Genomic DNA, 17,521 nt, shown 5'->3' with positions numbered 1-17,521 from the left:
ATTGGTATAGATACTAAGATATATTTAAATTTCAGGTGCTGCTTTTTTCACAAATGACAAGAATGTTGGACATTTTGATGGATTATTGCCACTTTAGAAATTTCAACTTTAGCAGGCTTGATGGATCCATGTCTTATTCAGAGAGAGAAAAAAACGTAAGACTACTTGATTGTAACTATCTTGATTTCTAAAGTAATATTCAGAGTAGACCCACAAATTGATAGACTAAAAACCTTGTAGCAAGATGAAAAGCATAAGCATTATTTAGTATTAAGAAGTCTTAATGTTTCTTAAATTATGTATGTTTTCTGGTCCAACTTGACTTCACTACCACTGTAAGAATATTGAGATAACAAGACTTCTTTTTCTCCTGATTTTTGCTCTTCCCTCTACCCCAACATTTCACTGAAAATTTAAAATCTGAGCAATTGAAAGAATTTTACAGGAACACCTATAAATCTGAAAACCTGCCGTTAAGCTTATACTATTCCTTTTTGTCACATGTTTGTGATATAAAATCAGTCCATTTCTGTATCCATTTAACATTTTATCTTTTGGGGGGCATTTCAAAATAAATTATAGATAATAATTCCTTTCTATTATTTCAGCATATTTTGTCTTTTTGGGTAAATTTTACATATCCTGAAGTGAATAAAGTCAAGCATACATTTTCTGAGTTTCGATGAATGCAAACTTACCAGTAGCTCAGCAAGTTCTCTCATGCCCGCTCTCAGGCAACCCAGTTTTCCTACCTACCCCATCCACTGGGAAACCACTTGGGGTTTTTGTTGTTGTTTTGGTCACTATTTTTTAAGAGAGGATGGTCTAGACTTTTTTTTTTTTTTAAATAATATTAGATAGTCTTCCTTAAACTTCCCTTGTGATGTGTGAGTTTTCTTTTTTAACAAAAATACCTTTTTTTTTTAAAGATTTTATTTATTTATTTGACAGAGAGACACAGCGAGAGAGGAAACACAAGCAGGGGGAGTGGGAGAGGGAGAAACAGACTTCCCGTGGAGCAGGGAGCCTGATGTGGGACTTGATCCCAGGACCCTGGGACCATGACCTGAGCCAAAGGCAGACGTTTAATGACTGAGTCACCCAGGCGCTCCCAAAAATACCCTTTTTTTTTTTTTTTTTTTTTAGGTTCTATTTATTTGAGAAAGAGAGAGCACAAAGCAGGGGGAGCAGCAGAGGGGTGGGGAAGAAGCAGGCTCCTGCAGAGCAGGGAGCCTGATGCGGGGCTCCATCCTGGGACTCTGGGATCATGACCTGAGCTGAGGCAGATACTTAACTGACTGATCCACCCAGGCGCCCCAACAAAAATATCCTTAATAAAAGAGGGGCTTGGAAAACAAATGAAGTTAATATAAGCAGATGTTTTATATGTTAACATAATTGCTTTCTAGACCTAAATGATTGATTCGGTCTCCTGTGGATACACCTTTTTATTGCTATAATTAAAAACAATTTCCCTCCTCAGTTCTTTTGGCTAAAGTTAGTTCTCTTTATTTCAAATCTCATAGCTATGATTTATCACAGTGAAAGGATACAGATGAAAATCAGCAAAAAGAAAAGTCACATAGGGTGAAGTCTAGGAGAAACTAGGTGTGTATTTTCAGTGGGGTCACACAGAGAGCACTTAATTCTCCCAGCAGCAGTTTGTAACTGCACATGTCAAGTAAGCCAGGGAAACTCATCTGAGTCTTCCTGTCCATGGTTTTCACTGAGGGTTAGTCACATAGGCATGATGTATCTATGTGACTGGCCTGAGCTACCCGGTCTCAAGCCCCTCTGAAGACCAGGTTTACTCTCTTAACTTGGGCAGTACGTAATGCTGAATGATTTTTATTTCGGGGCAGGGAAGACTTTGATAACTTTCTCTTTTCAGCAAATTGGGCTTTTTCAACTTTCACAACTTTTGGGGTTTTCAGTATTTATTTACTCCACGTCGAAAGTCCTGTAGATACTGAAGAATTCATATCTAGTTTCAAGAATGCTGACTTATATCCTTTGGCATTGCCCTCCCTACTCCTTTGCTATAAACACGTGGTTATAAGATGGTTGGTCCACAATGCAACATCATATCCACATTCTAGGCAGTAACAGTTTCTTAATTCCTTGAGTTTACCCTTTTTTTTTTTGCTTTTAGATGCACAGCTTCAACACAGATCCAGATGTGTTTATCTTCTTAGTAAGTACACGAGCTGGTGGCCTGGGCATTAATTTGACTGCAGCAGATACAGTTATCATTTATGATAGTGATTGGGTAAGTTGGAAGTGTAGCAATATGCTGTTATATTTCCACTCTGAATTTTTGATTTTTCACTGTATGCATTGCAGTTTTATTTATCTATTTAGAAAAGATACCCCATCTTAAGACAAAAATCATTAAAAGTGCCCTGTGTGTAAAATCTTGAACATGTTTTATCATTGAAACCATTCTAGATATCTAAAATGAGTTGAGACACTTTAAAAGATTCTGATTGGATCATGCATTTAACTTCAGTAGGTGTTTAAATAACTTTAACGTTAAACTGTTAAATGTTATTTTTCTTTTAACTTTAAGAATCCCCAGTCTGATCTTCAGGCCCAGGATAGATGTCATAGAATTGGTCAGACAAAGCCAGTTGTTGTATATCGTCTTGTAACAGCAAATACTATCGATCAGAAAATTGTGGAAAGAGCAGCTGCTAAAAGAAAACTGGAAAAGTTGATCATCCACAAAAGTAAATAATACTTTTTAGTACTTTTCTTTTTTCATTTGTCATTTACTGTGAGATTTCATTACTGTTATTTTCTTATAAAAGAAATTGGTACAACTTAACTGGTGTAGGATTTAAATAGGCAGTGGGGAGGGGTGCCTAAGTGGGTCAGTTGGGTGAGTGTCTGATTCTAGATCTCAGCTCAGGTCTTGATCTCAGGGTTGTGAGGTCAAGCCCCATGTTTGGCTACATGTTGGGCATGAAGTCTACTTAAAAAAATAGGCAGTGGAGAATTTGCAGTTGTAAAGACCTGAACTAGAGGTTGGTGTGACAACAAAGGAAAACATTATTGTCTAGATGAGGAGCAGAGGGGCAAAGAAAACTCTCCAGGACACTTTCAAAGTGTCATATCCTCAACTCTGTCATGGGGATTTGTCATGATGTTAATGCATATTCTTTTTTTTTTCTTTTTAAAGATTTTATTTATTTGAGAGAGAGAGAATGAGAGACAGAGAGCATGAAAGGGAGGAGAGTCAGAGGGAGAAGCAGACTCCCTGCTGAGCAGGGAGCCCGATGTGGGACTCGATCCCGGGACTCCAGGATCATGACCTGAGCCGAAGGCAGTCGTTTAAGCAACTGAGCCACCCAGGCGCCCAATGCTTATTCTTGATAAGAGGTTGACTGCCAAAAGGCTTTAAGAAAACTTCAAGCCGCTTCTTACTAGTCCAGTATATTAAGTATTAGAATAATAAAGATAATGTTGAAGTAGCACTACTAAAAAAAAATCTGTTTACTTAAACTCATTATTTCAAAAAATATTTGGCTCTACAGAACGTCCTTTTCATCATTTCAAACCTAGTATTTTTAAAATACAGTGTGTTTTTGTTTTTTAAGGGAGGGAGAGAGGGTTGTGGGGTCAAAGGGAGAGGGAGAGAGAACAGGCTCCACACCCAGCATGGAGCCCAGTGTGGGGCTCAATCTCATGACCTGAGCTGAAATCAAGAGTGGGATGCTTAACCGGCTGAGCCACCCAAGCACACACTGTTTTTTAAACTGGAAGAGATTCTGAGAGGTAAGGGAAGTAAAGTAAGTGAGACATTGGGGTTTTATATTTTGTTCCCTAAGATTTTTTGGAGAAGTTCTACTTCTGTTTGTTCAAAATAAAATTCTATTTGGGTAAATTGGCTTCGTGGCTGCCTTAACAAAAGTTGAAAACGTGTAAGTTTTGAAGCCTAGAGAAAGGGGAATATGATAAGGTTGAAAATCACTATCAATTTTTTTTTTTAAGATTTTATTTATTTGACAGCGAGAGAGGGAACACAAGCAGGGGGAGTGGGAGAGGGAGAAGCAGGCTTCCCGCTGAGCAGGGAGCCCAATGCGGGGCTCGATCCCAGGACCCTGGGATCATGAACTGAGCCGAAAGCAGATGCTTAACGACTGAGCCACCCAGGTGCCCCAAGTATCAATTTGTTTTATGCTCCTTTTCTGCCTGCTCTCTACTTGAAAATACTTTCTCCAGTGTATCTGATTTTGAGGGAAATATGGGTTAGGTTTTAGAAATCTGTAATTTGACTTGATTGAACATTCAGACTGTAGTTGGAATTTATGCTAGAGGAAAAAACTTTTTCTTTTTTTTTTAATTATATAAAAAGAACTTTTCTAATAAGATTTTGTGCAAATTAAAAAATTTTCACCTGTGCTGCTTTAGGAATTTGAATGATGAAATGTATTTTCTTTGTTGAATATAATTTAAATTTAGTAAAATGTATGTCTAGTTTTATTTTCCCAAGTCTGTTTTCAGTATTTTGAAAAATTAATATCAAAGAACAATTTGAAAGGAATTTTTAAAATACCGACAGTGTTTTATTGAGGTAATATGCATACAGTAAAATACCCAGATCTTAAATGTACAGGTTGATGAATTTTGACAAATGTATACACTCCTGTAACTATCCTCCAGAGCAAGGTAACAAACCTGTCCTTCATCCAAAAGCATTTCCTTGTGCACCATTTTCCATGTTCCCTTGTTCCTCAGTAGAAGGCACCACTGTTCCAATTTCTGACACAGACTCCTTTTTCCTTTAACTTCATATATGGATTCATTTGTTTATATGTAGCTACTTTTGTTCAGCATAATATTTTGAGATTCGTTTATGTTGTGTGTATTAGAAGTTAATAGTTTATGTATCCATTCTTTAGTTGGTTGACTTTAAAATTGTTTTCCAGATTTTGGTTTTTATGAATAAGCTGCTCTTGTTCAAGTGCAAACAAAGGACGTATGTCTTTGTTCTTGGTCTTTCCGTGGGTGTATATTTACCTCTAGGAAACTGCTAACCTTTTCCCCAAGTGGACATACCATTTTACACTTCTACCAGTGAAGTAGGAGAGTTGGGGTTGCTTTTCTTCCTTATCAACACTTGACTTTGCCTGTTCTTTTTAATGTAAGCCATTCTGATTGGTTTGTAATGTAGTATATTTTGGTTTTAAAAGGAATTTTCAGTGTTTTGAATTTCTTGAAAATTTTTTCTAGATCATTTCAAAGGTGGTCAGTCTGGATTAAATCAATCTAAGAACTTCTTAGACCCTAAGGAATTAATGGAATTATTAAAATCTAGAGATTATGAAAGGTAAGGCTTTTTAATTTTAGAAAAATGTAATTCACAGTTTTTATTTCTCATATCGACTTGAATATTTTGTTTTCTTATAGGGAAGTAAAAGGATCAAGAGAGAAGGTCATTAGTGATAAAGATCTGGAGTTGTTGTTAGATCGAAGTGATCTTATTGGCAAGTATCCTGCTTTTACTTCCTTTAACGGAAACTGAAACAGACTTGTAAAAAGAGAAAATAGTAATACTTACCCCTATATGTAATTCATTCAGCCACTAGTCCACAACATTTAACCAGTCTTTTTTCATTGTGATTCTCTTTTGTCAGAATCTTAAAATCAGGAGATTTTACCCCTTTTACTGAGAAGAACGTGTCTTTAAACATAGTCACTATGTCATTACATTATATCATTTAAGAAAATTGGCACTAAAACTTTGATACCATCTAGCTAGGCCATACCGAGATTTCTCCAGTGGTCTCAAATCTTTACAGTTAGAATCGGTTCCAAATTTCATTGTTGGCTTTGTCTCTTTTCTTCTGTAACATCCTCCTCACTTTTGTTTTTCCAAGTGATTGACAAAAACTGGATTATTTGCCCTATGCAATGACCTACATTCTGGTATTAGCTAATTATTATTATTTTCTACCCCTTTTGTGTTGTCCTTTGATTTGTTCCTCATTCCACTTATTTTCTGAAAAGTGTAAATAGCTATGTACATAGCTGTACAGGCTTAGTTAGATCCAGGTTCCATTTCTTAGAATTACTTTTGTTCATTCTCTCTTTGAGAAAAGCACTTGTTAGCATTTAATGAGGCTCCTTCCATGTGGCTTCAAGCTACCAGAACACAGCTCCCACCTTCCAGCCCCCCCACCCCAACACACCATTAATCTTCTCAGCTGTTCTGTTAAAGAATTTGGCCTTCTCTGATGGCAGGCTGCTTTGGGAGCTTTACCCTTCCCAGAATTTTGTAGTCTGATTGCATTTCATCAATGATAGGATCAGCTCCAATCTTGTTGTTGGCAGCATTTACCAGTGTGTGCTTACTAACCAAGGTCCAACCTTTATTAAGGTTGGCAGATGTGCAAAAGCTCTGATTCCTCTTTCAGCGGTAATGCGCCATACCAACTTTTCCCAAAGTAATCTGGGTAGATGGTTGTTGAAGTTGATCACCGTGGTTCCTGGATGCTTCTGGTGTTTGCCAGTGTGGTCGTGGTTCACATGATCCTGACATTTCCATGTCTTCCTTAGTCTGGATGGTGTGTCAGCAGCCAAGACAAAAGAGCTGTTGTCAGAGTTTAAATCCTACCAGGAAGCTCATATATCTGAGTTTATTTTTAGTGAGCTAAGATTGGTCAGCTGATTCAGGCTGATCTTACAAAGTTTTCTGTCCTTCTATTTGACTTTATGGTTTTAGTATCCATTGATGATGATTGTTTAGAACCATTATTTCCTTAAGGATTGCAAAATGGTGATTTTCTTGTCTGGTTATTCCCTTATTAGCTAGAATTAGTTTATTAAGAACTATCCCCTATCAATTCTTTGGTTATTCTTTACAGGATACTGTCTGTACAGGTGAAGCAGGATAAATTGCTCAGTCTTTTTTTTTTTTTTTTTTTAAGATTTTATTTATTTATTTGACAGAGAGACACAGCAAGAGAGGGAACACAAGCAGGGGGAGCGGGAGAGGGAGAAGCAGGCTTCCCGCGGAGCAGGGAGCCCGATGCAGGGCTCGATCCCAGGACCCTGGGACCATGACCTGAGCCAAAGGCAGATACTTAACAACTGAGCCACCCAGGCACCCCTATTTATCAGTCTTTATTTTTTTTTTTTAAGATTTTATTTATTTACCTGAGAGAGAGAATGAGAGGGGGGAGGGTCAGAGGGAGAAGCAGACTCCCCGCTGAGCAGGGAGTCTAATGTGGGACTCGATCCCGGGACTCCAGGATCACGACCTGAGCCGAAGGCAGTCGCTTAACCAACTGAGCCACCTAGGCGCCCTATCAGTCTTTAGAATAATGAATGGATGTCTACAATGGCAACTATAAATTATCTTGAAAACAAATATAATGAATATTTAAAATTCATCATTTCCTAGTTATATTATTGGTATACTACTAGTATCTGTGCTCTTGACTGTGTGTATTGTGTCTGTATCGTGGGAATACTGTATAATGCTGTACTGCTGCATATCTTTTCCCAGCCCTACTTCAATACTGTTATGTCGGTACCTTGGTATTGATGGTAGGGATATTTAATACCATGGAGATAGGGAAAAACTACAAATCAGGGCCTTTTGGTGGGGCAGGGCATCAGGGGAGCCAGTTGTTAAACATTAACGAGCACATCATTGGATTTAATTTCATGATGTCTTTAATTTCGTTTCAAATACCTCTTTTTAAAATTGTGCTCTTTGGGCGCCTGAGTGGCTCAGTTGGTTAAGCGACTGCCTTCGGCTCAGGTCATGATCCTGCAGTCCCGGGATCGAGTCCTGCATCGGGCTCCCTGCTCAGCAGGGAGTCTGCTTCTCCCTCTGACCCTCCCCTCTCTCATGTACTCTCTCTCTCTCATTCTCACTCTCTCAAAATAAATAATAAATCTTTAAAAAAATAAAATTGTGCTCTTTGTCTTGTTATCATTGAGTTGAGAGAAGTCTATATATTTGAGATATAAGTCCTTTATCTGATACATGTTCTGCAAATATTTCCTCATAGTCTGTGGCTTAGTTTGCATGTTCTTTTTTCTTTTCTTTTTTTTTTTCTTTTTTAACTATACGCCCAGTGTGGGGCTTGAACTCATGACCCTGAGATCAAAAGTCACATACTCAGACGCCTGGGTGGCTCAGTTGGTTAATCGACTGCCTTTGGCTCAGGTCATGATTCTGGAGTCCCAGGATTGAGTCCCGCATCGGGCTCCCTGCTCGGCAGGGGGTCTGCTTCTCCCTCTAACCCTCTTCCCTCTCATGCTCTTTCTCTCTCAAATAAATAAAAATCTTTAAAAAAAAGTCACATACTCTACCTTCTGATCCAGCCAGGCACCCCCTGTCTTGTACTTTTGTTAATTAGTGTCTTTTGAAGGTCAGAAATTTTTAATTTTGATGAAGTGCAGTTTATCTTTTTTTGTTACCTCTCATGATTTTGGTGTCATGTCTAAGTAATCTTTGCCTAATGAAGGTCATGGTGTTTTCTTTGAAGAGTTACAGTTTTAGTTCTTGCATTTGAGTTAATTTTTCTGTAGAGTATGAGGTAAAGGTCTAAATTCTTTTGTGCATATTGTTATGCTATTGTCCTAGCACCATTTGTTGAAAAGATTATTCTTTCCCTATTGAATTGCCTTGGCAACGTTAATTGAAAGTCAGTTGATCATAAATGTAATAGTTTATTTCTGTACTCTCAATTCTGGCCCCTTTATCTGTTTGTCAATCCTGTGCCACTTTCACACTGTCTTGGTTATTAACAGTTTTGTGGTCAGTTTTGAAATTGTGACGAGCGAATCCAATTTTGTTCTTTTTCAAAATAAGTTTTAGCTATTCTGGGTTCTTTTTTTTTTTTTAAGATTTTACTTACTTTTTTGACAAAGAAAGCACAAGCAGAGGAAGAAGCAGGCTCCCCCACAGAGCAGGGAGCCCGATGTGGGGCTCCATCCCAGGACCCTGGGATCATGACCTTAGCTGAAGGCAGATTCCCAACTGACTGAGCAACCCAGGCACCCATATTCTGGGTTATTTGCATGTTTATTTTAGTTTTCAAATAGTTCACAAAAATGAGAAAGATAAAGCCCTATGGCCAAATCTTAAATATATTATTAAATAAAAATCCGTTATATAGGGGTGCCCAGCTGGTTCAGTCTGGAGTATGCAGCTCTTGATCTTGGGGTTGAAGGTTCAAGCCCCACATTAGGTGTAGAGATTACTTAAAAAAATAAAAGTCTTAAAAAAAATCAGTTGTATAGAAAGTACGCAAGGATAATGTAATATCTGAAAATATTTGCATAAACTGAATAAAGGAGAACTAGGTACTGAAAACCCACTTGAGATAACGTCATAATCACCTCATACTTCTTTAACTAGACAGGGAGAAGAATGTTGTTAATCTGGTAAAATGCATCCATCCAGTAAATTACTAAAATCAAGAGCATTCAAGGATAACAGGTCTCACTCCCACTGTACGGTACACAACATTGCATAATTTACAAGGAAGTCCTAATGCTGTAAAATAATAAAAGTAGGTTTAGGGGAGTACTACTTAGTTTTAGTATAATTTTTGCAGGTGATATAATCATCTCCACAGAAAGTTAAGGATATTAGAAGTTTTTAGACTAGAATTAAAGAAGGTTGCTATTAATTAATAGTATGCGTATCAGCAATAATTATTTTGAAAATAAGATGCTTCCAATAGCTACAAAACTAACATGCCTAGGATTAAATGTAACAGTTTCTTTAAGGCCATTATGGGCAAAATTATGAAACAGAAGGACTGAATAAATGTACATATTTAACTGTAGTCATGGATGTCATGTGTAATATGTACATGTTAAAATATGTTATTCCCCAACTTAACCTATATTTCTTATATTACCTTTTTTTTTTTTTTAAGATTTTATTCATTTGACAGACAGAGAGGGAACACAAGCAGGGGGAGTGGGAGAGGGAGAAGCAGGCTTCTCGCTGAGCAGGGAGCCTGATGTGGGGCTTGATCCCAGGACCCTGGGACCATGACCCGGGCCAAAGGCAGACACTTAATGACTGAGCTACCCAGGCGCCCCTCTTATATGACTTTCTAATTAAAACTCCAATATGACTATGACAGGCAGTTTTAAGAAATTTATATGGAAGAGTAAAGGGCCAAGAGCCAAGACAATTTTCAAGAAAAACAAAATATTCCATACCGCATATTAAGACACAATTTAAAGGTCACAATAATCAAGACTAGAATTAGCTTATGATAAGATAAATGAACCAGTGGTTTGGCAAATTCAGAAAGCCAACAAAACTTTTGTGGAAAATCAGTAAATGACAGAAATGGCAATTCAAACTAGAGAGGGGTAATTCTTGTTATTCAAATACATGATGCTGGGACATTTCTAACCAACAGCTGGGAGACCTCATATACTCAGTAACAAATTCTAGATAGATTAATTGGCAAAACCTAAATATTAAAAGCAAAACTTTTTAAACATAGGAATATATACGTATGATTTTTAGAACAGGAAAAGAATTCTTAAGGTACAAAATTAAATGAATAAATCGATAGATTTTATTACATTAAAGACTTGTATAAAAACAGATGATACCGTGAACAGAGATTAGAGACAAACCACAGAAATATGTGCAACACATAACAGGAAGTTTATTACATACACATAACTAAAAAGTCAGCAAGAAAAATGGACAACTTGAGCAGGTAGTTACCAGTAAAAAAGTGGCCAGTTAACAGAGATGCTTCAACATCCAAAGAAATTGGAGTAATGCCATTCAAAACCAGTAGAGATTTCATTCCATAGCTATCATTGACAAAAATGTAAAAGACCACATATTAGTGGTGAGGGGTGTGTATGAAGATAAATCTTCATGGTATCTTGCTTCCCAGCTTTTAAACTAACCATGATTGGGCTTTTTTTTTTTTTTAACATCTCAGAGTGTAATTTCAAACTGGTGCTCTATACCTGTATATCTTCAATTCAGCAGAAGTGATTTTGATTAGCAAACTGATACTTGTCTGTTTCTTAGAGGCCGGTTTCATTGTAATAAGAGGAGTATACTTTACTTTCTCACTTTTGCTATGTTGAATATTGATCAAGGAATAAAGTGTCCCACATTTCTGTGGGTTTTTAAGCTTTGGACAGATGACTCTATAACAACATATTGGACATCTCTTTTAAGATTCCTTTTTAGGTTTGTATAATTTTTTTAAAAATAAACATTTGTTTATATATTTTTCTCTTAGATCAAATGAGTGCCTCAGGACCGATTAAAGAGAAGATGGGGATTTTCAAGATACTAGAAAATTCAGAGGATTCCAGTCCTGAATGCGTGTTTTAAAGTGGAGCTAAAGACTGTCTTTTAAAAGTTCTTGTTTATGTCTAGTGATTTACCTGTATTGGTTTTAAAATTCAGATTATCCACTTTTTTGATTCTATCAGTTTACATAATGAAACTTGTACCATTGCATAATTAATATATGATAATTTTCTGAGCCTTATAAGAACAAAGAAGTATTCATAGTAAGTTTAGATTTTCCGTTAATTTTTCAGGCTCGGTAATATTCTTGGGTACAGGCTGATGTGTACTTAACCACTGCCAGATTTATACAGTCTTCCTGTGGAAGTTTAATGTCTTTTTCCCCCCTTTTAGCAGTACAGTTCATGGGTTTGGGGTACTTCAGTTATGGAGTAGGCTTTGATGGGGGAAAGATTAGGATTATGCTTTCTCTTGTTTAAATAAGAAATTGTTTGATTTTAAGGTCTATTTCTATAAAATAGTTTACCAAATAAATGTTTGTTATAAGATGATCTCATCAAATTATTTTTTCAGAAAAATAATGGCTCAGGTGAAATAACAAAAGTCTTGACTGGCATTGTAATTCAACATTATGTTGACTTGATTTTATTTGTTAGTATTCTACACGTATATCATATAAAGATTTCAACTGGACATTGGTTAATGCAGAGCAGACTTTTGAAAACTGTAGGGTCTTGACAAAAGACCAGAAATTGGAAGTGGTAGTATATCATGCAAAACAAGGGTAGAACAAGAAAGAAGAGACCTTGCAAATGTATAGTAGGAGGGGTAAATAGTACTGAGAGAGGAAAACAGGATGTAGGAATGTAAGTAATATAAAATTCAGGGGCTCCTGGGTGGCTCAGTCGTTAAGCATCTGCCTTTGGCTTGGGTCATGATCCCAGGGTCTTGGCATAGAGCCCCACATCCGGCTCTCTGCTCAGCGGGAAGCCTGATTCTCCCTCTCCCACTCCCCCTGCTTGTGTTCCCTCTCTCTCGCTGTGTCTCTCTGTCAAAGAAATAAAAAATTTTTTAAAATAAAATAAAATTCATAGTAAATGATGGAGGAACATATAAACGCCAAAATAGGAATAATTTGGGCCCTATATGTATATCATACTGTGAGGAAGAGAGTTCCTGAATGCTCCCTGAACCATTTCTGTAGGTTGTTTATCTCTTGGGAAAATGTTATATTCAATGTAGATTATCTCTGCCATAGGGTAATTGAGCTAGAATTCAGAAGAAAAACCATTTTGAGAGAATATTCAGTCTGATGAAAAGACTACAGAGAGGTGTGTTTTTTCTTAAGTGGGAATGTTCACCAGCCAGTCGTGCTGACAAAACATCCCTGTAACTTGGTTGCTTAGTAGTCCTACTAAGTTTCCCTAGTCTGTTCTATTATGTTCTCCAGTGACTATATCATGGTTTCACATCTGTAGTAACTCCTCCCTCTCACCTTGCTCCCTGTTGGCAATGAGAAAATAGAATCAGAAAAGAACTTGAAAAAGTTCTGTGCCCATGTGGCCTCCTTTCCTGTTACTATGGATATATTGTCCTAGCTAGAGCCAGCTAGAGCCAACAGAAGTACCCCATTTTCTTTCTCTTGTGGAAAACTCCTTGGAAAGTTGTCTGTATTCACCTTTTTTGTTGTTGTTCTCTTCCATTTTTTTCTGAATCTGTTCCAGTCATCCCTGTCTTTCCATTGGAACATTTCTTAACTGAGATCTGTCACCTCAGTTTGTATGATCTTTAAGCAACATTTCCTAGTGTTGTATAACCTCCACTAGCAATTTTTTTTTTAAGATTTTATTCCTTTATTTGACAGAGACACAGCGAGAGAGGGAACACAAGCAGGGGGAGTGGGAGAGGGAGAAACAGGCTTCCGCTGAGCAGGGAGCCCGATGCGGGGCTCGATCCCAGGACCCTGGGATCATGACCTGAGCCAAAGGCAGACGCTTAACGACTGAGCCACCCAGGTGCCCCTCACTAAGCAATTTCTTTAGTTTGCTACTTTCTAGCAAACACATCGCCTGGTTTTCCTTCCTACTTCTCTGGTTCTTAGTCCCCTTAGCTATTTCTTTCTTATGTCTTTGACCCCTAGACATTAGAATGTCCCAAGCAAGTCTTGGGGCTCCCTTGATGGTCTTACCTCCTTGCTTTATATAGATGACTCAAAGTTGTATCTCTAGCCAGAATCTCTCCTGAACTCACATCTGGCTGACTACTTGACATTCTTACTTGGTTGCCTGATGAGTCACTCAAACTTCCCAAGTGTGAGCTTAAGAATTCATGCTCCAGCCCGTTGAGACTGTTAGAACCCATGAATTTAAGTTTCAGCTTCCAAAACTTGTGGTGCCATCTCTTTTCTTCTGGGAGTTTAATACCTCTCTCATCCTCTTATGTTCTTTTAGTTCTAGATTTTAGTAAGGGGCAGAAGGGAACAGATATTCTAATTCTCTGATACTGAAGCAAATACTCCCTGCTTCTGTCTTTATATAAAAGAGTATTCTCAACACAGTACTTGAATTCCTTCAGTTGGTCAAATTTGTCATGAAAAAGACTTTATTAGGTTTTTTTGTTCATTGAGTCTTCCATATCACTAGACAGTTCCTAATGTGTTGAGAGGTGTAGTGAAAGTGGTACACGAACATTTCTTAAAGATTTATTTATATATGGGGTGCCTGGGTGGCTCAGTTGGTTAAGCGACTGCCTTTGGCTCAGGTCATGATCCTGGAGTCCCAGGATCGAGTCCCGTATCGGGCTTCCTGCTCGGCAGGGAGTCTGCTTCTCCCTCTGACCCTCCCCCCTCTCATGTGCTCTTTCTCTGTCTCTCTCTCAGTCTCTCTCAAATCAAAATCTTTAAAAAAAATTATTTATTTATTTATTTTGGAGACAGAGAGAGACCAGTGGGGAGGGGCAGAGGGGACTGGGGAGAGAATCCCAAGCATACCCTTGCTGATCGCAGCGCCCAAGGTGGGGCTCAGTCTCATAATCCTGAGATTGTGATCTGAGCAGAAGCCAAGAGTCAGATGCTTAATGGACTGCCAGCCAGGCTCCCTGGAACTTGAACATTTCTAAGCAGATGTGTTTGATGGCATCTTTCACTAATGTCTTAGCAGTTATATATGATTTTTTAGTCTTAGTGGTTTGAAGTAATACTTTATGAGAAGACTGAAAAGCAATAATATTTATATTCAAAACATTAGGTGCTTCTGTTTCAATTTGAGCTTCTTTTAAATTAATGGTAGTTAAGTTTTTATGATCCTATTTGCTGTATTAGCCAGTACATCTCCACAAATAACATATTATATTTTTTACTTCACCATCTGTTATGGTTACCAAATTAAGCCAAGGAATCATAGTTAAGGATGAAAATTTATTAAATCTCTTTTCCTCTTTAGTTTTTTGGAATCACTTGTCATGACTTGATTTACTACCTTTACCATTACATTCAGAGAAGATGTAACTTCTTATCAAAATCTAGTGAAGTTTGGAGCCCCTGGGTGGCTCAGTCGGTTAAGTGTCCAACTCTTGGTTTCAGGTCAGGTCATGATCCCAGGGTCCTGGGATCAAGCCCCATGTTGGCTCCCTGCTCAGCAGGGAGTCTGCTTTTCCCTCTCCCTCTGCACCCCCACTCATGTTCTCTCTCTCTAAAATAAATGAATAAAATCTTTAAAATATTTTTTTAAAAAACCTCAAATTCCTGAGCTATGTCTACGAGTCCATTATGAGAAACACAGCCCTAAAGCATAAATTGTCCATAATTTTTCCTAATCTCCCTTTCACAAATCTGTGCCCTAGCCAGATCAATTAACAAATTGACCCCCAAGTCACACTTCTGAGTCTTTTGTTTATTTATTCCTGAGTCTTGTTACTTAATATCCATCACTGGCTTGGTTAAATATTGCCATTTGAAGAGTGGTCTCTTAGGGGTCTGTGGGGGGGGTGGGGGATTATGTGAGCTTCTCTTCACTAGAATATTTAAGAACATTTATAAAATGCCTGCCTCTTTTCATGCTCAGTACTCTGCCACCACCTACCCAACTAAGGTGGTCAGATTCAGGTTTCATTCCTTTTTTAGCTTTAATAAGTTCTTTAATGAAATGTAAAAATAGCATAGTCATTAGAGAAACATGGCAGATTTCTTTTTTACTTCCTATGGGGGTATAACTTCTATTCAGGAGAGTACAGAATCTTAAGTGCTCAGTTGCACGCACATGTCCACTGTGTATCTGCCATCCAGATTATGATCCAGTATGACAGCTAGCATCTCAGAAGGCCTTCTGTTCTTCCTAACTAAACCCTACCCCAGGGTAACCATTCTTGTAATCTTTATCACCATGAACTAATTAATTATACACCACAAAAATCATTGCGAGGGACATGAATTAATGAAGTTTGGGAAAAGTTAATAAAAAGCACTTCCAGTATAGATGAAGTAAATGATAAGAAAACCTCTGGTGAGAAGAGGTCTGTTATGTTTATCTTGCCTTCCTCTTATTCTCTACCATTTATTACTGGATTTTGAATAAGCGTGTGTTTTGTTGCCCCCAACACGTAAGTTTAAGGTTACTTGCAAAATATGAGATGAGTCCTATTTTAATGTTTTATCAAAATGAGATCTGTGACTTGACTACCTTGTGCTGCAGGAGGCACAGACTCGTCTGGGAGCATTGGTTACAAGAGGCTTGCCTTTAACCTATTTCTCTCAATCCCAAGGTTGTATCTGTTTGTCCTTGTTTCTCCACCTTCCACTGAATCCTTTTTGTAAAAGAACTAGGGTGCAAGAGCGAAGTGACTCACTAGAATGTTATACAACTTGGCACAAGACTGGTTTAATCCTTTCTTGGGAGAGAATGGAAAGTTCCAAGATTTAAATAGACTCTAACAGAGGCATCAGCAGTGCCAAAGGTAATCAAAAATTCACAATTCATTGATTCATTATTAGGACTTGATAATTTGGTCATGTTCCTCAGATATTTGCATGGTTGGCTTCTTTGCATTCAAGTCTCAGCTCACAGTTCACTTTAGAATGAGTGTCCCTCATCTGTCCCTTCCCCTTGCCAAAGGATTTCACCCTTCCCAATCTGTCAGCCTCATAATCTCCATGTGGTGGGGTGTACTGTGATCGGTCTTGTTCACTGTATAAGAGAGTGTGTTGAAAACATGAAGCAGGAATACAGTTACTAAGAAAAGCCGGGTGAACACAATAGATTAAAAAGTACGGACACTTTCCTAGAATTAAAGAAAGACAAAGGACCTCCACTGGATTAGTTAATCAGGTGCTAAACAGAAAAGACAAGGAAAACTGCACCTGGATGTGTTGTAGATATAACATCAGAGAATCTTCTAAAGCTAGAGAGCTCATTCACAAAAGGACAGAGATCAGGTAGACTGCATATGTCTTATTTTAACAAAAGGAAGACTAAAATTAATGCATTGAAGGAAAAAAATTCCAACCTAAAATTTAAAGTTTTTTTTTCAAGATTTTTACTTATTTTTTTTTCAAGATTTTATTTATTCATGAGAGAGGAGGAGAGAGAGAGAGAGAAGCAGAGGGAGAAGCAGGCTCCCAAGGAACAGGGAGCCCAATGCAGGACTTGATCCCAGGACCCTGGGATCATGACCTGAGCCGAAGGCAGACACTTAACTGACTGAGCCACCCAGGCGTCCTTTACTTATTTTTTTGACCGAGAGAGAGAGCACAGAAGTAGGCAGAAAGGGAGGGAGAGGGAGAAGCAGCCCCCCCACTGAGCGGGGAGCCCGATGCGGGGCTCAATCCCAGGATCCTGGGATCACGACCTGAGCCAAAGGCAGCCACTTAAGTGACTGAACCACCCAGGCCCCCCAATCTAAAATTTATATCCATCATTGGCCATCCCTGGAGATTCACACATAACATTAAGCTGATTCAGTAGGAGGTTAAAACTCCTATAAATAAAAAATAGAGGAGGGCACCTGGGTGGCTCAGTTAAGCATGGTTCTCTTGCTCTCAGTTCTGGTCATCTCAGGGTCCTGAGTTCAAGCCCTACGCTGGGCATGGAGCCTACTTAAAAAAGAATAGAGGAGGGCGCCTGGGTGGCTCGGTTGGTTGAGCAACTGCCTTCGGCTCAGGTCATGATCCTGGAGTCCTGGGATCGAGTCCCACATCGGGCTCCTGACTCGGTGGGGAGCCTGCTTCTCCCTCTGACCCTCTCCCCTCTCATGTTGTTT

At 38.4% G+C, this 17,521-nt stretch overlaps 1 protein-coding gene across 1 annotated transcript in view; it reads left to right on the top strand.

Annotated features, from left to right (window-relative positions):
• Positions 1-11,820, top strand: part of HELLS (helicase, lymphoid specific) — a 37,564-nt gene extending 25,744 nt beyond the window's left edge. The window contains exons 17-22 of the mRNA XM_028098963.2: positions 36-155; positions 2,153-2,269; positions 2,570-2,729; positions 5,236-5,332; positions 5,413-5,489; positions 11,256-11,820. Coding sequence (XP_027954764.1) covers positions 36-155; positions 2,153-2,269; positions 2,570-2,729; positions 5,236-5,332; positions 5,413-5,489; positions 11,256-11,350 — 666 coding nt within the window. The 3' untranslated portion in view covers positions 11,351-11,820. The remainder of the gene's footprint in view (positions 1-35; positions 156-2,152; positions 2,270-2,569; positions 2,730-5,235; positions 5,333-5,412; positions 5,490-11,255) is intronic.
• The last annotated feature ends 5,701 nt before the right edge of the window (positions 11,821-17,521 follow it).

The sequence above is a fragment of the Eumetopias jubatus genome, unplaced genomic scaffold (assembly GCF_037043125.1).
Source record: "Eumetopias jubatus isolate StellerSeaLion01/CBP00866 unplaced genomic scaffold, mEumJub1_p1.0 scaffold_17, whole genome shotgun sequence".
NCBI classification, from domain to species: domain Eukaryota; kingdom Metazoa; phylum Chordata; class Mammalia; order Carnivora; family Otariidae; genus Eumetopias; species Eumetopias jubatus.
Note: the sequence above shows the minus strand (reverse complement) of the source record. Positions and strands in the feature narration are given on the sequence as shown.